This window comes from Lepisosteus oculatus, chromosome 12, assembly GCF_040954835.1.
Source record: "Lepisosteus oculatus isolate fLepOcu1 chromosome 12, fLepOcu1.hap2, whole genome shotgun sequence".
Classification (NCBI taxonomy): Eukaryota; Metazoa; Chordata; class Actinopteri; order Semionotiformes; family Lepisosteidae; genus Lepisosteus; species Lepisosteus oculatus.
Window position 1 is genome coordinate 13,061,164 of NC_090707.1, and position 23,661 is coordinate 13,084,824.

The 23,661-nt window shown below is 37.3% G+C and overlaps 2 protein-coding genes across 4 annotated transcripts; one reads left to right on the forward strand and one right to left on the reverse strand.

Annotated features, from left to right (window-relative positions):
* Positions 1-2,481: 2,481 nt before the first annotated feature.
* On the forward strand, positions 2,482-15,360 carry marchf7 (membrane-associated ring finger (C3HC4) 7). 3 transcript variants are annotated; one of them, XM_015358796.2, is made up of 12 exons: positions 2,482-2,687; positions 6,069-6,273; positions 7,493-7,633; positions 8,122-8,293; positions 9,230-9,382; positions 9,725-10,877; positions 11,299-11,465; positions 11,554-11,663; positions 11,942-12,043; positions 13,376-13,424; positions 14,439-14,532; positions 15,077-15,360. In XM_015358796.2, the coding sequence occupies exons 2-11, from the start codon at positions 6,079-6,081 to the stop codon at positions 14,522-14,524; spliced, it is 2,328 nt and encodes a 775-aa protein (XP_015214282.2). In that variant the 5' UTR covers positions 2,482-2,687; positions 6,069-6,078; the 3' UTR covers positions 14,525-14,532; positions 15,077-15,360. The 3 variants fall into 3 exon arrangements, with proteins under 3 accessions (XP_015214282.2, XP_015214280.2, XP_015214281.2); XM_015358794.2 differs by having other exon boundaries at positions 14,439-15,360; XM_015358795.2 differs by having other exon boundaries at positions 2,482-2,653; positions 14,439-15,360.
* A 1,392-nt stretch (positions 15,361-16,752) lies between these two features.
* On the reverse strand, positions 16,753-20,754 carry LOC102682523 (CD302 antigen). Its single transcript, XM_015358692.2, is given in 6 exon segments — positions 16,753-17,197; positions 17,826-17,935; positions 19,563-19,636; positions 19,638-19,668; positions 20,088-20,213; positions 20,742-20,754. Coding segments are annotated over 6 exon segments (774 nt in total). The 3' UTR covers positions 16,753-16,777.
* Positions 20,755-23,661: the final 2,907 nt, after the last annotated feature.

Sequence of the window (23,661 nt, forward strand, 5' to 3'; positions counted from 1 at the left end):
TTTATTATATTGTTACAAAATATGGTGTGAGGAAATAACCGAGTTTTAGCACAATGTGAGGCAAGTGAGCTCTTTTTATTCTCCAGCACAGCCCTGGCGATGCAGTAATAAATCAGGCTCAAACTTGACAGGACAAACAAATATTTATTAAAAAGAAAATAACACAACTATATACTGATTTACAAATCTATACACGTACTGTATGTTCAATCTATGTGTTTCACAGTCTTTCTTCCTGCAGGTGTAAAAATCAGAATTCTGTCCAAAGAGAGAAATAACTTGTGTCCTAACAAAATGTATTATTCTGAACTATATCTCTCTTCCCATAACATGACTGTCCAAGAATGAATGGGAATCCATGCACATAATATGTGTAGCCTGATGATTATACAATATACAAAATCGTAATTTTGACAAATAAATAAGATACCAAGTTCTGTGTAATAATGTTCAGATTACTTTGCCAGAATCTGGTCTCCATATCTGAACAGAACAAGGCTTTCTTGAATGACTCAATACTTTGAGGAAGAGGACGGTGATGAATGATGAATATGTTTCTGCTTCTCTTGTTCCTCCAACTGCTCCCTCTGTATTTACGCTGCGGTCCCTTCCAACATGATAGTTTTCAGTGGAATAAGACATAAAACAGCCACTAAAATCTAGTCCTTACAATTTGTTAAAAATCTTAGAAGGAATAGTCAGATCTAAAGTTTTTGTTTTTATTCCAGTCATGAGCACCATTTGTGGAATTCACCATTTTGGTGCCTAAGAAAATGTATACAAATGGTGCTCATTGCTCCCATATTGGCCGGAATAAAATGGCTTTGGTAAAAATTGGCCCTACTCTGTGTGTGTGCGTATTTGTCTCTGTATGTGTCCTATGATGGACTGGCCTCATATCAGGGAGTATACAACCCCTTATTCCCAGTGCTTCCCAGGATAGGATCCGGGCCACCATGACCCTGAATTGGATAAGCAGTTATTGAAAATGATGTGTTGTTTTGTTGTGCTTCATACTGTAAGTCTAGGGCAGGGATAACCCTGACAATGTGTCTGCAGGTTACCTACTGGAGCTCTCTTCAAAAGACCAGCACGACGATGTGTAAGAAGTTTGTCAAATTGGTCCTCTTAAGCCAATAATAACCTGATTGAGGTCATTAAGAGCTGAGTTGGAATGAAAACCTGCAGACACACTGTTCCTCCAGGACCAGGATTGCTCAACCTTGGGGGGATTAAGGGCACATTTAACCTAAGGCTCTAGCCACTCATACACAACACTGACTTGGTTAAACCCGTCATCCGAGAAACCGATTTCATTTTGCAGAGACATGCACTTAAACAGACAACCATGATCACAATAAAGCAGTGTAAAAAAAAAAAAGCTTTGTTGTTGTTTTTCTCAAGATAGGGAACTGAAATATAACCATGAGAATGTGACTACTACTTGCAGGGCAAGTCAGAGAATGACTAAAGGCACTCACGTGAACAAAAAAAAAACACTAAACTAGGGAGATTGCAACAGGGGTCCTAGTGCCATTTAATGATCAATTAGAAGGGATTAAAACAGTTTTTAGAATGGTTATATTTGCCATTTGACTGTTAAAAACTTGTAGAACTTGTCCTAGGACAAGGATTGCACACCACAACAATAAGCACTGCAGTGGCTAACACTTAAAGCAGTGCAAACTTTCATGTGTTATTTGCTGCAGAGAAATATTAAACAGTAAACTGGGCCTGAATTATATTGCATGTTTAATGGTCTATAAAAGATATTAATAAAAATACTTGTTCAGATATTTTGGAGATTTTCTTTTATGTGGTAGTCATGTTGCTGCGGTTTTTAAGTGAACAATCCAGGCTGAAATTATTTCAGAAAATGTATGATGGTTTATGATGGTTTATGATACCGAATAAAGAACAAAACTGCTCAACTGCTTCTTTATCTGGAATCTGGTACAAAGAGCAACCACAAACGTAGCTGTGTCGGAAGCCTAAAATAACTTATTTATCATGAACACAAAAGTTTTGTGTAGTAGAACAAATTCACAACCTGAACATATGTAGCCGAAATTCTGCTATAAAAGCTCAGGTGTGATAAGAAATATGTAAATATTGTAATACCAGATGTTTTAAAAGCATTTGATACAACGCTAATAGCCAGGTAAAGCAACGCTAAATGTATTTACTCTAGCATGTTTTACATTTTAAAACTTTTAGTTTTTCCTAGGAAAAGGATATAAACTTGCATTTTTATTCCTTTTTTATTTTTGTGAAGAATAATAAAGTCTCTAGACGTCGTTAAAACTGGAATATAGTACAATTATACAGCATTTGTCTGCAACGTGTAACGTTTGCTCATAATGTAACTGCGTATGACAGTCCTATTCAATAAATGAATGCGTAGCATACTACATACTGGGCTAAAATTAAGATCGTCTCACGGATCATAAACAAAAATGTTCAGCTAAACCTCTCCTATACGTGTTGGGCAAGGAAATACAGATCCAGCAATAGAAACAAGTACCGTCCGAAACCGCGGAGTCCCATTGGTTACAGGATCGGTCAATCAGCACGGAAGGCCAATCCGGGTATCCAGTTACAGTTCATAAGTCACGTGATCCATTTTATATCAACACCGACGCCATTATCAATGGTAAGAAAAGTGAAACAGGGAGGGAGAGTGAGAGGTAAGAGTGAGAGCATTATTTGATAAGGAAGTGTAGTTAGCTGTATATCAGCCAATGGTGCATGAAGGGTGATATGGGATTTTATTTTCAATGTTTGTAAAGGCGTCTGATCTCGGTAAATAGACGAAGGCGTTTCATCGCATTTGAACGTAAGGAAGTAAAAAAACATGGCCTACACTGTAAGCAGTGTTTCGCTAATCCCAGGTTTATAAAGGTTACAAAATATAAATAACGAAATCGGTATTTAGTAAAGTGAAATGAGTGAAACACAAATAAAGATGTGTTTTGCAAGTATCTAGGTATTCAGGGCCACTTCGAATAATCATAAAATTGATTTCTTAATAGGGGAAAAAAGATCTAAACGCTTCCTGGGTTTGATAGATTTATTGTGAGCAATGCCAAATCAGCACCACCCTAAGAAATCATTACACATCAGGCCTGAAATTGTAGCTTTATTTTAATTTAAAGAGAAATTGCCATGAATGCATCGGGGTGGTAACATTATTTGTTGAGTAAGGCTGTGACATTTGAGAATTACTTTGAGAAAAGTTGGTATTCTACTGTACAAGCGGGTTTAAAGTTTTTTTTTTCCGATTGACATCTTGTGACCTATCTTGCAGTGGACAAATAATTAAATCGTTGAAAAAAGATCTGAATGGATTTTTAAATGTTCAAATAAAACAAATGACAACACAGTACGTCATGACCTTTATGATGAACGCTGTCCTTTCCCCAGAATATTGAACGTCCACAGGAATTGGTCGTGGTAACATACTTGCCCTTGCTTTAGCTATTAACCTGTTAATGCCTGATACATTTGGAAAATACTGTACTATTAGCGTTTCAGTAATTTAAATGTCCTTTTCTAGTCTGATTATTTTTATAAATTGCACGTTTTGAAGACTTGTGCTTGTCGTTCTGCCCTAATTAATACCCCTTTAGTTTAGTTTACCCCTTGAGTAATATGCCTTTCTGGATTTTTTTGTACTTTGCAATGCATTTTAATGGCTATAACTGGTATCTTTTTTTTCCGTGTGAAAGCATAAATCGTTTTTCTTCTTGACAAAAACAACTTTTGTCTGTCCACCCAGCACTCATTTTGTGTGGCCGGTTAGTTAAACCTTCATCGTTATATTCATACACAGCAACTCGTGTTAATGTTCAGTGAGCTGAATGAACTGAATTATATGTAAGATGTTGACTATGATATTGAAAGGGAAGTGGGTTATTTTAAATTAACATGCATTATTTGTTGCCTTTTAATGCCAGTCAGTATAACATGTCTGTGTTATGTAGCTTGGCAACCTTAGCAGAGCAGGAGGACTGGAATTTTTAGAGCTGCCTATAGTGTGAAATGCTCCTTTGCAGCCGTCAAGTGTGAGTGCAGTTATTTTTAAAGCTATAGATATTTCTTAATTGGGTTTAGAGTTATGCAGTTATTTACTCTATTTGACTCAGTGTTTATTTCCTTATTTATTTAGTCAGCAAGAGAAAATTTGATTAGAATATTTGAATTAGAGAGTTTAGAGGAATTTCTTTTCCAGCTTTGTAGAATGTCAGATGTTGGGATGTGGCGGACATGAGCTCTGGGGCCATTAGCTTAATGAATGGTCATTGTGGATACATATTTATTGGCATAGTGCTTGCTTATTTTCAATTGAATCTCAGAAAAGTTCCGCAAAGAAAAAATCTGGTTAGCCTTGGATTTATGAATCTGCGCTTGACCGACTTAGATTGTATCGGGATTCTGTGAATATAGGAAGAAAGACATTCATATTAATAAAATGACTTGTTCACCATGGAATTGAATTCCCCCACACAGATATCGGGCATGCAGGAATGTGTGTTCATGTTCCATCTTTGTGCTGTGCAAGAAACATAATGCAATGCCTTTAACATCTGATAATAAGCATTGGATTATGCTTTGTGCTACAACCTGTAACGTTCATCAGGAACTCTACAAGTAGTGTTATTTTTATGAGAATTGTTGTCTTTGATCATTTCTTATTCACCATGTTTAAGTCCCAGTCCCAGTCTGGTATGCAACAGTTACTCGTGGTTTCTGACAACATTTAGCAGGGTTCTCTGGCTGGGCAGTGCATACCTAGCGGCTTTGAGACACTTCGCTATGTAGTGCTTTTGTAAAGCACCATCAACTCTGTTTTGGGTCTCGCTTAACTGTTGATAACCAGGTCTTTGGTTAGGTTCATGCCTTTAAAACACAAAGTCAATGGCAGGAAAACCGGGAGCAGGATTTTACATTTCTTGCCTCAGTTCCTTCATAATCTACATTCTGCACACTTTACACAATCTGCAGTCTAACTGAATACTAAGTGTACTGAAAAAAATATAAACAAATCATGCCTGAGATGTTTATGCCCAAGCCTGAGTAGAAAGCTTCTTTATTCTGAAGCCATACAGTACATAGTTATAGTGGCAAAACTGCATGGGCTCCTTGTGGGTCCACAAACTCACTTGCTGGCTTGTGCTGAACCCATGAGAACCCATGAGGACAGAGCTCACTCAATGCCAGCATCAGGTTTCTCTGTTTGTGGTACAAGTCCAATGTTTTCTTTTCCCAGTTGGTTGAAATTGGAATTAGGAAAGCTCTGAGTTTATCTTGCCCACAAGACAGTTTGCCACTTGAAGTGATGTGGTTTTTGAAAATAGCAAATTATTTAATATACTGTGCAAAGAGCTATGGTGGGAAGTCAATTGCAATCATGGAGGCCCTGTTTGTTTTAGGTGCTTTATGCTGTTTAGTATGTGTTTATATGGTAAAATCTGATTCCTATAAGCCTTGGTTGTCTTGTCATGGTATGAGCATTGATTAGCGTTAAGAAAAAAGTGCTTTAAGGATGCTCTTGGTGATTTTAAATACTATTTTTTTTTATCTGAAACTTGGAAGTTCTAGAAATCTGCACAAAACTAGTGTAATAAGTTCTTTAATAGACAAGATTCAGTTTTTTTTTTTAGTGTTGGAAAATTTGCTTCTTTAAGGCTATGCCCCTCCTATAGTAAGCAATTGGGGAAAAAATAACATGCCTAAGATGTGAATATTCAAATTGTTTTAACCGGTGTGTGTTTAAGTCAAATTTGGGTGTTTGAGCAGTTTTAGTACTTCTAGTCAAGATCTTACCTGTTTTAATTCTAAACCCGTATCTAGTCAGATCTGCTAAAGAAAGTATTAACTAGAATGTTACTTTTGGCCACAGCTAGAAAGCAGCTTCAGTATTTACTATCTTAATTGACTGCACGTAAGGTTCCGTTACCTAAAGGAGTTATCTTTTTGCATCCAAGATCATATAAGGCTATAAAAACAATCATTTTGAGCCTTGGAAAGGTTTGAATTTTCCTCATTTTGTTTTTTCTTCCACGCAGGTAATTGAACATGGATTCCAAGCCAAGAAGGCTGCCTTTCATGCAGAGCAGCCCAGGGCCGTCGTCATCTCTGTCCTCTTCTTCGTCTTTATCCTCTGCCTCCTCACCCCTCGGCTCCAGCAGGCTCTACTCTAACCGAGGGAGTGTGCTGAGCACTGAGCGATACACCAGGGGGACCTCTGTCAAGCTGGAGTCAGAATATCAGGTATCTCTCGCTGACGTTAACGATTTCTCTTCCAGGAGTGGGAGAGAAGTGCGGTTGAGCCCAGTCCGTGGTCTGCCTTTGATTTCATGTCATGCATAAGACTTGCCCTCAAAACTGTAAAATCGTATTTGAAGCAGTTACTGATTTCATTATATTCCACAAGGAAACTATTAAGTTTGCCTAGATCAGTAATTTTAAGCTTCTTTTGACTGGGAGACCCCTTTTTAGCAATCATTTTCATTCAGGGACCCCCTATTAAAAAATAAAAAGAAGGGAGTACACAGGTGGTGCAAGGTGATAACATTCAAATTGGTTTATTATATTGAAAAATAGCTTTGCTTTTGTATCTCCATCTATTGTTTTATCATTTTTTAAAATTTGTTCCAAGTTGCTATTGAATGCTTTCCTTAGTCTCGGGGGTAAACTTAACGTTTCTGAAGCAGTGTGTGTGAGGTAAGACTAAGCTAGATGCAATCTCCAGCTTGTCCACTTGGAATCTGTTTTTTTGCACAGCTATTCAAATTACAGTTGCTATATTAGCAATTCTTTTTTTAGTCTTGCTTAGATTCCAAGTATCGGATATTTCAGCTTACTTGTCAAAGACTGTCCCAGGAGATTATGTTACTGTAGCATTTTGGTTTATTTTCTACAGGCTTTCCGGTGGTGACTCCTTTCTTGAGATATTAGTTAATTCAGGGTACAACAGCAAGTTCTTAGAAACATTGAATCTTATTTCTCATGTGCAAGCACAAAAAAGCATGTGCTTTTATATTACCATAAGGAACACGCATTCCCAATTTATTCAAACAGGCTAATAGCAAAATAAATTGGATTGTTTTTCTCTGCTTGTTTGATTCAAGTGCTAATGCAATTGGAGAAAGTTGGACTGCTCAGCATTTGTCAGCAATGTGTGAGTTAAGTGTTAATGCCCACATACAGCAGACTTGCCTGAGATGCCAGAGCATTATTGAACATATAGTATCTAGTCCAAACCATGAAAATAATGAGACTGGATTTTGCACTTATCTAAAAGTTTATAAAAACGTCAATATTGTGGTTTACTGTACATCAGGAGGTTGCCACAAATGATTAAACCCCTTATTTGTGTATTGATGAGATGCATCTCAATTACAAAGGGTTAACCTGTCCTTGAAAAAATTAAACAGGAAGAGCTGTATAACAGAAAACGTGCTAATCAAGTGTTATTTTTTAAATGCAGGGATCCAGGTATCATAGTACACCTAGAGACTACAGTCTTCCAGAAAGTCGCCATTCCAGCTGGAAACTTTGTTCTCCTTCTTTGACACCACCTTCTGTGTCATGTGATCGGTCGTGGTCTGTAGAAACTCGAAGTAAACTGGTAATGTGATCTTTGTGGTGTACAGCAAGCCGATATACTCATCTTAAATAAGCTTTTGCACTTAATGGGATGAAGTTATTTATGACCAGAACAGCTAGAGGATAGTGTTTTGTCCTACTTTCCTGTGACATGTTGAGCAATTCATAATTTAAACAAAATATAACCACATTAGGTTACTTATAATCGTACACAGATGTTATGAAGACCATTCAGTTTTTTTTTGTTGTACATGCTGGTTGAAAAAAACAATTTCTACAGAAGTGTGATATAATTCCTTGGAAAATCTACAGAGTAATAAGGAAAATGAGTGTAATGTGAATGCAGGCACATATGTCAGTTTATAAGCTTCAGACCAATTTTAACTTAAAGTAACTTTTTGAGGTAGCATGCTGATTTTCTTTTCACCTTTCAGTTGTAATTATCCTATATGTTTTAGAAAATCATGAGTGGTACATATTAATGTAGTGTTTTTTTTTGTATGTTAATAGTTAACTTATCAGGGAGAATCGGAACGGAGACAAGGAACGTACTGTGGGCTTCTCAATGCGTCACAAGATGGTGATTCTAAAAGGCCAAAGCTGTCCTATTCAAACAGAGCAACATATTCGAGAAGTGTTTCATCATCTGGAGCGAACAGCACTGGTATTGGCAGTATTTCAGGTACTTGATTGTGGCCTGTTTTATATTGTAAGCCTTTCTGTAGGAATTAAGGAGCATCACTTGAAAATTATAGCAGAACTTACACATAGGGATAGTCTGTATTTGCTTATTAATGTGTAGGAGCATGCTGATTGTTTGCGGTTAGCTCTGTAGGAATTCTCAGAAATGAAATAAATGGTGCGTTTTATTTTCATTTAATTTGTTTTCCTTTAGTTAGATTTTGTTTCAGTGTCTTTTGTTGGAGTTGATACTAAAAGTTTAGTATTAAACCTTTCCTTATTCACTCATTAAAACCTCACATCAAGGGTGGCCAGCCATGACCTGTTTGTGGAAAGCCAGCGAAGGAGCAGAATCTTATAAGTAGTTCAAGTAGGGAGCTGCATCAGCATGCATTGGCTGCAAACAAACAAGTAAATGTTTATTCTATGGTAAAAAGAGAAGGAAAAAAAACGCAACTTTCTGACTGTGGAGCCTTCTTCGGATGTGGCACTCCATAGCCGAAACGTTATTTCCTTTCTTCTCTTTTCACCATGGAATAAACATTTACTTGTTCCTAGAATCTGAAGTCCTCTTTAACACGTCTACTATGTGTGTAAACACTTGGCACAGGTGTTTTGAACACTGAAGCAGACAATTTGTTCAGTTCAGTAGTTTAGAACTCGTATGAAATGAAAATGCTAATGAAGTTCAACGGTCAGTGATCATTGTTGACTGAATTGTCCTAAATAAAAGCATTTTGATGAGTTCACTCACGCAGTTTTTGCAAATTGACGATTTAAGGGTGATCTCTTAAACCTTCAGGACTAGGGCTGGCCATCCCTGGTATGTGTAAAAAGCTAGAATTCCTTGTTGGTATGTCAAATAGCAATTTATTAACTTGTTCAACTTGTATTTTTTAACATACAGGTGAATAACAAACTGAAACATTCTGTTTAGATTCATCATGGAAGTACAGCCCAGTTTCCAGGTTGTCTTCGTCGTCCACAGATTCCACACGTCCTCGGAGGGAGCTGGATAAAAGAGCTGAGCCAAGTCTCTCCAATCTTGGAGAGCACAGCCGTAGGGGTGGTGTATTGTCCTCCTCAGCATGTATGTGCCGTTTTCCAAGTTTGTTCTGTTTGAGCTAGATTTTCTCTTCAATTATAAGCTCAGAACTGTTAATATTACTGATGTTATAGGTTGGTTGATGTTAGCATCTGAATAAATCCTTGTTCTTTATTCAGTGTTGCCAGAAAAGGTGTGTCAGGTAGTCGAATTAATGATCATTTTTCATCTTATTTTCAGTCCAGGAAACTTCATACCTTGGTAATTCCTTAGCTATTAATTTTTATTTTAGCCAAAAGTAAACTAGTTTGACAGATTTGCAAGAACTGTAATGTTCTCTTGCAGCTGTTTCATTAATTTCATGAACAAAATGTTTTTATATCCTAGATCTTCCAGACAGTGCGACGTCCTCTTATGCACAAGGGGCAAGGCCCAAGGAATCCTCATTTTCATCCACCAGAATGAGTAGTTCTGTGAATCACTATATGCCATCTGAGTACCAGCCATCTTTATTGTCCAGAGATTCATATAGAAATACCTCCAGGTCTGCTACGTCTACTACCTTAAGGGCTCAAGAATCCTCTCAAGCATCAGGGGGACTAGATTCCAGGAATATGTCTTCGAGATCTCCCAATTGGTGGTATAACCCACCAGCAGAAAGGGTCACCTCTTCCTCGCCAAGGAGGTCGAACGAAACAAGCGATTCAGAAGGCAGGCGGACAACCAGACAGTTACTGTCGCGTCTAGCTTTCAGCATGTCCTCAACACTTTTCTCCCGAAGATCAAGTCAAGACTCCTCAGGTTCAAGTTCTAGGTCTTTTGAGTCATCCTCGGAAGATCCTTTTGATGTTCCAAGGGATGAAAATTCTTCACAAAGCAGCGATAGCCGGAACAGTAGCCCCGACGTTTCAGAAAGAAGAGATTCAGATTCTTCCAATGGCTTCACATTTCTCAGACGCAGAAGGCAAAGTTTATCTCCTATATTAGAAACACGGAATTCCCAGGCGGATCCAGAGTCCTCAAGATCAGCTGCCACTGAAAGCAGAAGCTCTGGTTCCTGGTTGTCCTCTTCCTTTAGAAACCGATGTACCCCGCTGTTCTCCAGGAGAAGAAGAGAAGGCAGAGACGAGACTGCACGAATGGCTTCTACCTCTGAAGAACCATATGGAAACTCTCAATATTCTTGGACTAGAAAGGAGTCCCCAGAACCCAAAGCCTCTGCTGAAGAGCCAGAGGAAGAATCTCAAGGAGCTGGAGCAACTGCTTCATCAGTTGCTGCTGCTGCTGCTGCTGCTGCTGCTGCATCCAGTGCTTCTGTACAAGGTACTTCCCAGGATGAACGAAACCCACGAATTTCCGAGATTGTTCCTAACTCTTTGTTTCGTCTTGCCATGCCATCTACACTGGAAAGCTCCTTGTCTGATAATGTTATGATTACTGTTGACATCATGGCAGCTGGAAGACCTCAGCCTGATGGACAGGAAAATGACAAGGCTGCTCCTTCAAGAGACCCAGAGAAGCTCAAGAAAATCCAAGAGAGGTAACGTGGGGTGGGGAGAGTTTGGGTCTTTAATTTTGCAGTTTGTATCTAGTGAGGTGAAACATTTCTAAAAATATTTTCACATTTTCTGTGTAAGCGTGTTATAGGTCATTAGTTGGGATTAAGTCTTGCTCACGGGCCGTAAATTCTGTTATTGTAAATTTACTTCATAAGGAGGTTAATAACACCTCCTTAACTGATGATAAATGAATGTGACATTAGTTTAGTGGTAATTCACCATATCACTATTTAATGTCAGAAACATTTACATTGTCATGCGGAGTCAAATGGTAATGCTAAAAAATCACTGACTGGTCAGTTTCATTACATACAATTTAATTTTTACCAAGCATTCTTTGGACTTTCTGGCTTTATATTCAGAGTGTATAACAAAAAAACATGACTTGTTTCTCACTTGTAGCCTCCTTTTAGAAGAATCGGATGATGAGGGAGATTTGTGCCGTATTTGCCAAATGGGGGCTGACTCCTCATCGAACCCTTTGATTGAGCCTTGCAAGTGCACTGGCAGTTTACAATACGTCCACCAGGAGTGCATGAAAAAGTGGCTGCGCTCTAAAATCAGTTCAGGTAACCCATGTTAATGCTTGTAATTATATTTCTTATTGAGATTTTAACTGTGGCCAGAAAGCTAAGGATCTTTCTTTTCCTTTGGAAGGTTCAAGCTTAGAAGCTATTACTACATGTGAGCTTTGTAAGGAGAAACTGCATCTTAACATTGAAAACTTTGACATCAATGAGTTATACAGAACCCATGCAAGTGAAAGGGTAAGTATTATTCATAGCTGTGCTGAAAAGGGAGCATATCCAGTTTAGGTGAACATCAGAAAGATCTGTTAACTGTTCATCCACATTTTGCTTCCTAATATCTTTGATGATCCTGTAATATGTTATGTTTTTTGAATGACAAATCAACTGTAGGTCATTAAATTGCCATCTTACGGCAGTGTAGCTTTGAGTGCATAATGAAAATACAACATAAAATACAAGTAATTGCTTTCTTTACAGAAATGAACAGCATATCATTTCAGTATTTTTATTTACAGGCTGAGTACGAGTTCATCAGTTGTGGTCTTTACCTTGTTGTCCTGCTGCATTTGTGTGAGCAACGATTTTCTGATGTGTTGGGTGCTGCAAATGATGCTGGGGTAAGATATATTTTTGTCATATACATGGAGGCAAAAAAAAATATTTGCACATGATTTCTACATCTCCTTAAAAAATAAAGTTCACCTGGAAGGTTTTCTATGTTGGAGTGAGTCTAATCAGCAAACTAATTTCAAATTTCTTAGGTTTTCCAAGGTAGTAATAATAATAAGAAGAACAATTGCTTACACTTATATAGTGCTTTTCTGGACACTCCACTCCACTCAAAGCTCTTTACAGGTAATTGGGACTCCCCTCCACCGCCACCAATGTGCAGCATTGCATTGGTGGATGCTGCACATTGGTGGCGGTGGAGGGGAGTCCCCACCGCCACTGATGCGACGGCAGCCATAGTGCGCCAGAACGCTCACCACACATCAGCTACCAGTGGGGAGGAGAGCAGAGTAATGAAGCCAATTCATAGATGGGGATTATTAGGAGGCCATGATTGGTAAGGGCCAATGGGAAATTTGGCCAGGACACCGGGGTTACACCCCTACTCTTTTTGAGAAACGCCCAGGGATTTTTAATGACCACAGAGAGTCGGGACCTCGGTTTTACGTCTCATCCGAAGAACAGGCGCCTGTTTACAGTATAGTGTCCCCGTCGCTATACTGGGGCATTAGGGCCCACATAGACCGCAGGGTGAGCGCCCCCTGCTGGCCCCACTAACACCTCTTCCAGCAGCAACCTTAGTTTTTCCCAGGAGGTCTCTCACCCAGGTACTGACCAGGTTCACACCTGCTTAGCTCCAGTGGGTTGCCAGTTGTGAGTTGGAGGGTGATATGGCTGCTGGCTATAATCACCCTAAAAGGTAGTGCTTTTCTTAGATATTTCATTATTTGGATGTGTCCCTGACTGATCTTTAATATCCCAATTGTCCATTAAGGAGAAGGTTGAATGACAACCTTATAATCTAACTGTTAATTCGATAGCAGACTCTAACAGAAAATAGGAACATAACAGGTTACAAATGAAAGGAGGGCATTTACATTTGCCCTGTGTAGCTCATTTGTTTATTTTGAGAACATGGCTGGTTAGTTGGTTCTCGATTCTCACAGCCATTTTTATGAAAAAAAAACTTCCTGTTCTCAGTTTTAAAATGCACATCCTGTGTCCTCTGATTTGTGTTTTGCAATTAACTAAACTTATTACTGAGTTAATGATGGAACAATTTCTTTTAAACTGCAAAACCTTTATGAACATTGTGAATCATGGTAATCTTTGAAGGGAATCCTAGTACTGAATGCAAAAGTGGGTCCACAGAGATTATTGAAATGTGAATCTTGTCTTTTTATGTTAAAATTGAACGTTTTCCCCTCTCTTTTGCTCAGTTTTTCAACCTAGCAAGGACCCTTCATGAGCACATGGATGATCTTGAAAGTACGTTTTGAATTTCTTTTGGGATATTGGTGTGATATCCCTTTTTTTCTGTCATTAGTCGTGTTCAGAAACTCTTGCGCAGTAATTTAATCATTGGCAGAAGAAGGCATTGAAGAATCAAAAGTGACATTGCCAACTTGTCACAATATTACAATAGATGTTAGTGCAAAGTGCCTTCTCTTTTCAAGTACATTTACACTGACCTATGAAATTAAGATGTAGAGAATAGTATGTTTGTTGGGAATTACCCATCTTGTCCAAAACATGAATTGTCCAGCATGAAATAATCCCCTGGTTCCCGAGAGCAGTAAGGTAGTAGTAGACTTATTTCCTTAGTGTGAAGAAACCTGATGTAAATGACACCACATGAGGCTTGATTAGCCAGCTCTGCTGTTGCCTTCACCAGTAGTGTTCTAGTACTGGGTCTTAAGGATTTCCAGGCAAAATTTGTCAGATTAATGAAAACTGCAAGTCAGACTGTAAGAAAATAATTAACTAGTGAAAGTGAGGTAATACAGATTGCTTTTTGTGAGCAGACCATTGTTAAATATCTTCATGGACATCCACAAACATTTAGTGGAGTCAGTTGTGTTATAGCTTTAATTTGTGATGGAAGCAGATTTTACTCACTAGAATCCTCTAGTATTTTTGAGTTTATGTGCAGGTAGTTACCAAGAGCATTAAATAAATTTAGCATCTTCAGACTTTGGCAATTGTTGCAAAGTACATGGAGGTTGAGATGCAAATGAACACTTGTAGTTGATGCTGTGTTTTACTATTGTATGAAATGCATGACTTTATGAAATAATGCCATGGATATTGTATTAATTGCTTATGTCCATACCATTCTTCTTTATGGTATATAGGATTTTTAGCATAAATAACATGACGCTTTTGAAAAACAAAAGTCTTCTCAACTGGAAAGTCTTGTTAAAGGCCACTATATTGATAGGAGCTGTTTGTAGCGTTTTGTCGTGTCTGAAACATCATACCAATTTCCTTCACCTTTTGCAGGCTCTTATGAAGAATCTGAAGAGGAAGCTGAAACTGTCAGCAGACCATCCTTTGATTTTGAAGATGATGATGAGGAACAGTACTGAATAAAATGGTACTCAGGACGACGTGTAATGTCCCGTTGTGTTATAAATCCTTTTCTGGAAACCATGCCTTTTTCAGTGTTTAGTTTCATGGGCCAAAAAGCCCAATTTAGATTTGATTCTTTGTAAAATACAGAGACGTTTTGCCTTAAAGGGTGGTTAATAGGTATGTGTAGGTAGTGTGAGGAATGTTATAGTGGTTGTGGGTTTTTCTTTACCAAAATTTAAACTTTTCTTTTTTTTGTCTGTATCATGATAAATTTGAGTGACTTTATTTTCATGCCTTGTTCATTTCATTCATTTATAATGGTAATCCACAACAAGTTACTGTATACCATGAGTGCTTTAAATACTTAAATGTAAAGTTAAAACTTCCTGTTTGGGAAGAAGACTCTGGTGTGTTATGTCTTACAGATGCAAGCAACTGTCATTGGTTTTTGTAGAGGAATGCCTTGTTTTGAATTCACTTGTGGTTTGAAAGTGTCTAAAATTTTTCAAACTCTGCGATGTGTTTTTCCTCCCAGACCTTTTATACTCTAATGCGTCTGTTTTCAGGTAGGCCCTTCTTGTCATGAAGGGTGGAACAGGGCAGGAGGCCAAAGGTAATGACATTGCAAGAACCAGGAAAGATTATTGGAAAGAGTTTTGGGACATTTTTGTTTTTTTCACTATTCACTTTTAGACATTTTTTCGTTATAAATTAAGATAATTTACATAATTCAGCTTTATACTGCAATTCTAGATTTACTTTGTTTAATAGTTTATCAGTATGTATTTGCCTTGACTTACATTTTGATGAAATTGTTGTTTTAAGATGAATAAAGTTAGATGTTCCTTCATACTTGCCTTTTTGTCTTTTATAATGTGTCATTGTCAGTACGTGTTTTGTTCACAAATGTGCAGTCTTTTGTTGCCCAAATGGTTTAATTTTATAGCTTAACAATTTTCAGTTGTGTGCTCATTCTACTTGGGTTTGCTACAAAAATTGAGGTATGTGCATTAAACTAAGACATCACTTTAAAAGAAATATGATTCAATGTTTCATTTGTTTGAAGACTAAGTTATGGTATACAGTAAAATCAACAAATCGTAATAAAATTCTTGAACCATCTGGCAAATATTTGTACCAACTAGCAACATTGAAACATTCTTGTAAGATTGCAGTAGCAAATCCCCTTTTAAAGATTTGGAAGACTCGTTTAAGTAATTGATTAATCAAGCAAGAAATGTTCCAGCGAAGAATCACTGGTCATTGAGAGCTGAAGAATATTTTGATTTGTTCCAAATGATCTCTACTTAATTGCACAACAGGTTTAATTGATTAGTTAAATTGTTCCAGGCCTTTAGAAATGGATGATTTAAAGGGCTGCCTATAAAATGTGCTGGATTGGGGTTCTCTAAGAGTGGGTCTGGAGATCCCTGATCTAGTCTGTTTGGTTGCTAGTAGCTAATTTATTCAGTTATGTTATCCAGCCATTTCTTGAAAGAAGCTCATATTTAATGGCTTTAACAAACCTTTATGTAAAGAAGTAATTTCCATTCTTAACTTAGTCACTACTGTGTAGATTCCACTTCTGTCTTCTGAGCTTCACTTGATTATGAAATAGTCTATTTATCAGTGCTTTTGAAGATGCTGGATATGTGAATCAGATTTCCTGTGAGTCTACTCTGAAGACTAAAAAGGGGACAGTGTGGTGGCAACAGATCATATACAGTGGCTTTTGGAGCAGGACAGTTGAGTTCCTGAAGAATTCCTTATTACTGGAATACCTGGGTTATAAGATCCATTGATTCAAGTGGGAGTAAGGGTCAGATGAGATGTCTAGAAAACATTTATGATCAAAATTTAATATGGAAAATTACTGGTAGTATTTGTTATACTGTCAGGCTATGGTTATAATATTCATCTAACCCCACCATGAAAACACTGGAAAATGTGCAAGAGACGGGTACAGTAATGCATCAGCCTTCCTAGCAATGTAATAGGTAATGAAGAAGGGAGGGGTGGAGAGAGAGACATGCAGATGAGGGAGGGATCTTGAACAGCTTTTAAAGTGAAACCTTTTAACCCTTAAGAAATACTTAAGAAATATAATGTTCCATTAAGTCCCCACAAGAATGTAAGCCGTAGAAAACGGAAGCAGATGGGGTGGAGAAAGCAATGCAGAATAGAGGAAGGCAAGTGAAAAACCTTCATAATTCAAAAACATTTCAACCTGAAGAAATTTTTATTTAAGGTAATTTTACATTGACTTGCTACGTTGTGTTACAAACGATTTGCACTGGTAGTAATCGCTGTTTTTTTGTTCTTTGGCAGTTTATGCAAAACACCTGAGGTGGAGAGGCAAAATCAGAAAAGACCAGCAGAATACAATAAACAAATGCAGTTGATAGCATAGTGATTAAAAATTTCCAGAGCTGATTAATTATTAAACCCTTTTTAATAAGGACTTCCAACTTTTTGGGTGATTGCTCATTTACGCCATGTATTCTTTTTCTTCTGCTTTCTTCCACTAAAGAAGTCTCATCGCCAGACGGTGATCTAACTGGAGGGTGGTACTCAAATGATGTAAACGATGTGGAGCTGAAGTAATTTTTCTGATGCAAGAACCAGACCACAGCTGATATCCCGATAATGTTCAGAGCGCTCAGAATAACTAGTGCCAAGAACAGAGTCGATTATCTTTACCTGAAAGTGACAAAAAATATTTAAAAAAGGATGCAGTTCAAAAAGAAGTCATCATTGTAGACCCCACTAACATTATGCACTTAGCCAAAGGAAGCCTTCAGTACAAACTGTTTACCTTAGTCTTACTGTGGCCTTAAGGCCTGTAGGCAACTTTTTAAAATTTATTTCAGCTTTAATTTGTGACTTATTATACTTAAATAATCTGGTCCACTGCATTTATATATATATTTAAAAATTTGAGATATAAATATTTTCTGAAGAAACAGTACCTGTAAAACCAGAAAGAAAAAAACCCACAATTTGTCTATTTTATCACATACTGTACAGGGTAAATAACATAGCCGAAGCTTAATAAGATCTCCTAAACTGTGATGCAGACTTTCCTGAGCAATATGTTTAAAGCATTTTCAGAAAACTGTACAGAACATTTTAGGGAGATTAGAAACCCCATTATACAAGTGGCCTCCATGTTAACTATTAACCGAGCCTGTGTTGTTAACACACCGATAACCTTGGACCAAACATTTCTGAATACAAAAAGCATACTCTTACTGTTACTCTGAGCGCTTTCACAGACAACACCGTGTTCAGGGTCGTCCTCACAGCTCACTTTCACAAGCTGGTGTGTAAGGCCGCACAGACATCAATCAAAGCCAGGTCTGTGGAGCTATTGTCCCAGTTGTTTAAAACTACATCCGTTTTATCAGACCACTTCAGAGAATCACCTGCTCAGAGAAAAAAGGGATTGAGTGGACTCGACATAAAAGAGCAACTACAAAGTTGACTGTGCCTTTAAGTTGTTTTTTATTTCTCACTACAAGGTCACTGGATCCCCTGTTTATCTGGTGCGAGGAATAAGATAAAGGAATGCAGAGGCTCAAAGGCCTTGATTTTCTGGAGCTCATGAAATTGGTCTGGAAACAACAAGCAGCTGCTATATCAGTTTCTTCACCAAGATAGAAATGCAGTTTTCTTTTACGACGTCTTGGGTATTGCCAAATGCATGAGGAGTAAAGGCACCACTATTATATCAAATTTGAAACAACAATAACAAAAAAGCATGGTACAGTATTTTATTTATGAAGAAACATGCATTCCACAAATATAGAGGTTATTTTATTTCAAACCATAGGGACAATAAGGGAATAAACCAGAAATGGGCATATGACCTTGTTTAGAAATATCTGACCTGGCACATGAGACTAGGTTCAACACTACTCTGTTTATAACTGGTTTAATTTTTTGTACTGTTACAAATTAGATTTTTGTACCTCGTGACTATCAGGTAGATAATGAATGCAAGGAATGACTTGTCCTTTAGCGTATTGGTACTACTTGTGGCTTAGCACTAGGATTTTCAGCTGTGGTCCTAAAGGAGCCCTGTGTCTGTGTGTTTTGATCCAACTGAGCTTCCAAATACTTCACAGACAACTAAGTGAACATAAGAATGGTTACAAAGAGAGAGAGGCCACTCATTCGACCTAACATATTTGGTTTCCAATAGCTAAGTGATAGCCATTTCTTTAAAGAAGTCATGGTGTCAGCTTTGCCAGTTTTGTAGGGTAGTTTAACTCCCATAACCTTACTATGTTTCCACTTGTGTCCTCTGGTTCATTTTTTTAATGGTTGATTCTGAAGACCTTCAATAAACTGACACTGTAGATAGCCTGAAGCATTCTGAATGCTTGAATCGGGTCTCCTCAAATACTTCACTGTTCAAGATTATAAAGATAAAGTTATCCGAGACTGAGTAGGATATTCCATTTTTGGGAATAATTCCAGAGCCTAAAACCTTTTTAAATTGTTATCAGATAAAATCACCTAGAATGAAACCCAGAGAACACAGAAATTAGGTCAATTTCAATAAAGTAAATTCAGGAAGTCAAAAAATAAAACTACCCACACAGGAAAACAAGAACATCAACCATCTTAGTTTCAGTAAGAAGGCCTTGATCTTATGTAATGTAAATTGTTTCCTATAGTTTTGTTTTCCAAAGAACATTAACTTCCTTTTTTACACAAGTCTTATTCAACTTCCTGATTTTGTGAAGCCTCAAGAGAAAATTATTTTATGAGTTGAAAAGGCACAAAGGCAATATCTAGAAATTACAGGCTGATATGAAATTAACTTTTTTTTTCTTCAAAACTCCATTTTCTGATGCTTGTTGACCTCAGCCTTACCAATATCATCCCTAAGACCTCCTCTGAGAACAGAAAAAAAACCCAAACAAAACAAAACTACTTGGTGAACTGAGTAGCTCAGCAGGTTCAATGGTAAAAGAACCAAATCGGAAATGAACCACTAGTCACCTGTTCTGCTTGTTTTAATGTCATTTAATGTTTTTTACTTACTGTCACTATCATAGAACATGCCCAACCACACATTTATTTGGTCTTTCCACACGAAGGAGCTGTATTTAGCAATTATTCTCTTCCATATTGCTGATGCTCAGAAGACCTGTCAAGTAAAAGTTTAGAACATAACATATTTCCAAAAAGAAGATTCAGTTTTCTTCAGTTAATATTGCAAATTTTAAAATAATCAATTAATCCTGAAAAATAATTCCACGTAAAATCTCTTCATAACAGAATGTAAAAAATGTTTTTAGATCTTTATAGCATATGGCTACATTTAACTATAAGAAGTCATTTCAATATGGTTGCACTTCCAGTAAACAAAATATTTAAAACACAGTACAGTCCAATGTGAATTTAAATATGGATTGAAATAAAATAGACTTCACATTTCCTGTGTTTTCTCTCTAAACGATAAGAGGGGTATTGTGCCTAATTATCAAACATAAAAAAATCCCGCTATGTCCAGCTGTATAATGAACCTTCCAGTCTTATAGTATTAGAGTGAAAAGATAATGGTACCATATCCCTTGCAGATATGTTTAGCATCTTCAATTGTGTAGCTCTTTGCAATGTCATCTTGTCCATGAACAAAATAATAACAGCTTTTTTCAAAAGGAACCCACGTGTGTCCATCTGCAGGGCAATCTGTGGAGATAATTCAGAGTTCAGGCATTAACAGTTTTGTATCTCTTCTGGTTTGTAGTATACCAGGTTATTCTTAAACATATTATGGCAGATGATACTTTTTAACACTTTTATGCTTAGTTTTGTTTTCAGAAGATGAAATGACCATCTTACTGCAGTTAAAAACAATCCTGAACCACTGTATAAATACTGTTTAGTATATCATATTACCAAAAAAACGCTCAGTGTTGCAGACTCCAATACTTGTATTCTGGTTGTAATAATGTACTAACATTAAATGAAATAATCACAGAAACATTAAAAACACTTATCATTAACCGTTTACTACCAGTGACATATTTAGCCAATGTCCGCCTGGAATTTCCTCCCCCTTAAACATTTGTTATATCTCTGCAGCAGAACATAGCAGGAGCCTGGTTCAGGTCTTAAATTGAAGCTAACCCCCTTGGCTTTGAGTGTCAAATTTCTTATATTTCTTAATGTGTCCACTCAGCAGACAAACATATGAAAAAAAAAACCCCAACAAACTGCTGGCAAACATGTTTTTTTGGTCTTCAGAGGTCAGATTTTTCAAATATATGCATGTCAAAGGCCTGGGAATGATTTGAAAACCTTGTTCTAGGTGACTACTATCTTGGATACAAATCTGGGACAAATTGATCAATTAGAAAAAATTCTACATCATGTTTTGTGAAGACTGGACCTGGAATTAAATTAATAAATTAATAAAAAATCATGAAAATATTGAAAATAAGAATAATTACCATTGCAATTGCTATAAAAACCTTTAGACACTGCTAGAGAGCCTTTATCTGCTGTTATGAAATGAAAAAAAACCTCAGAGTTGCCTTCTGGTGTGGAAAAAAAGGAGCACTGATAAGAAACTGATAAAAAACTGATTGATTACCCCTTCTGAGTCAATGATTGACAGCCTGAAGCATCTAGAGGAAGTCTCACCCCCTAAGGGCTCTGAAAAGCTGAAAATACAATGAATGACAGCGTTTTTTACCAATCAAATGCCTTATTTCTGGCGGTCGTTCTGCAAAAATTTACTACGTAATCAATAAGGTTTACTAGTCTCTAGCTCTTGAGATAAACTAGTCTGGGTTATTTTGGATATATATCATGCTCCAGAATAAGGTAAAATCATGGGATATATATATATTTGCTGGTTTTTGCTTTTGCGGTTTTGTTGGTAAAAATGTATGATATTGACATGCTGTGCTTGCAGGGTTGCCGTGTGTTTTTATTGGGATTCTGCTAGTTCATTAATTTATTGGTTTATTGCATAATACTGTCTGTGGAAAGAAACTTGATGGTTTTGTTGTGGTGATATTGGAGAATACGTGCATGTGAGAAAATTTGTGGAGCGGTTTCAAACAAACGTTGTTTATCTCGCGTTTATCTTAAAAATAAAAAGTGTCATCTGCGGAGACAGGAGTGCCCCTCGGTGACCGCGAATCAGACTTAAAGACAGTATTTTCTATGCTCTGGATTCATTACTGATTACCAGAGTATGAGCATTTTGCACATTTGAAATCTGAGCCAAAAGAGGGTTTAAATGATTATGACAAGCATGTAATCTGCAGTATATGTGCAACATTCAGTGGATTATCTATTGAGAACACACATCATCAGCATATTAACACGTTTGCTCGCACTGATCATCTTTGAACTGAATGCGCTAGACATAAAAAGGAGGCTGTATTACACAATGAGAACATTGTGGAATTTCAGTTGTGTGTGGTGTTTTCAAAATCACAAAACAAAGAGCTATCATGGTTCCCACAAAAGGAACTTCAAAGGTACACTAAAGGTACAAGTTGCACTTGTGCTCTTACTGAAATTCTCTTCCCTTAAGCCATGAGACTGTCGCTCAAAAATGGTCAAAAATCAAAAGTTTGAAAACACACATTCTGTATGTGAATTTATGCTGCTTCTTGCATTTAAAGCCCAAAACAATCATACTTTTAGCCGTACTGTAGTGGTAATTGTAATAAAATCCCACAAACGAAACAAGACATGCTCATTTTCTGCGCCATTTCAGGAGAAAGTGAGAAAAAGAAAAATACTGGAAATTTAAACAACACACTCACTGTAGATACATTGAATTGCTTAGAAACATTATTTTAAATGTTTCTGACTAGCTGGGAGTGATTTGGGTGACTTTTTGAATACAGTATTTGTAGACGTGCTCTTGATACAGTATGTGAGTTCCCAAAGTGCCCGACCTAGGGTTAGGGTTAGGGTTCCTGTAAGAGCTAGACCTTTTCTGATGCATTTGCTGTGCTTTAGGAGGCGATTGAAATGCAGGAAAAGTGTTGTTGGGTTGTTTCCTCGAGAAAAAAAAATGGCCGTATTTTGCCATTTTTCTTAAGCTGCGCGGCTGTCGCTCAAAAAGGGTCAAAAATCAAAAGTTTGAAAACACACATTCTGTATGTGAATTTATGCTGCCTCTTGCATTTAAAGCCCAAAACAATCATACTTTTAGCCGTACTGTAGTGGTATCCGTAATGCAATCCCACAAACGAAACAAGACATGCTCATGTTCTGCGCCATTTCAGGAGAAAGTGAGAAAAAGAAAAATACTGGAAATTTAAACAACACACTCACTGTAGACACATTGAATTGCTTAGAAACATTATTTTAAACGTTTCTGACTAGCTGGGACTGATTTGGGTGACTTTTCAAACACAGTATTTGTAGACATGTTTTTGATACAGTATGTGAGTTCCCAAAGTGCCCGACCTAGGGTTAGGGTTAGGGTTTCAGTAAGAGCTAGACCTTTTCTGATGCATTTGCTGTGCTTTAGGAGGGTTTTGAAATGCAGGAAAAGTGTTGTTGGGTTGTTTCCTCGAGAAAAAAAAATGGCCGTATTTTGCCATTTTTCTTAAGCCGCGCGGCTGTCGCTCAAAAAGGGTCAAAAATCAAAAGTTTGAAAACACACATTCTGTATGTGAATTTATGCTGCCTCTTGCATTTAAAGCCCAAAACAATCATACTTTTAGCCGTACTGTAGTGGTATCCGTAATGCAATGCCACAAACGAAACAAGACATGCTCATGTTCTGCGCCTTTTCAGGAGAAAGTGAGAAAAAGAAAAATACTGGAAATTTAAACAACACACTCACTGTAGACACATTGAATTGCTTAGAAACATTATTTTAAATGTTTCTGACTAGCTGGGAGTGATTTGGGTGACTTTTCAAACACAGTATTTGTAGACATGTTTTTGATACAGTATGTGAGTTCCCAAAGTGCCCGACCTAGGGTTAGGGTTAGGGTTTCAGTAAGAGCTAGACCTTTTCTGATGCATTTGCTGTGCTTTAGGAGGCTTTTGAAATGCAGGAAAAGTGTTGTTGGGTTGTTTCCTCGAGAAAAAAATATGGCCGTATTTTGCCATTTTTCTTAAGCCGCGCGCGCGGCTGTCGCTCAAAAAGGGTCAAAAA

Bases quoted from the DNA above. Each gene is read 5' to 3' on its own strand.
- marchf7 (XM_015358794.2), top strand. From the start codon at position 6,079: ATGGATTCCAAGCCAAGAAGGCTGCCTTTCATGCAGAGCAGCCCAGGG. The intron at 8,294-9,229 runs GTACTTGATTGT...CATTCTGTTTAG, and splicing joins TGGTATTGGCAGTATTTCAG to ATTCATCATGGAAGTACAGC. The intron at 9,383-9,724 runs GTATGTGCCGTT...TTTATATCCTAG, and splicing joins TGTATTGTCCTCCTCAGCAT to ATCTTCCAGACAGTGCGACG.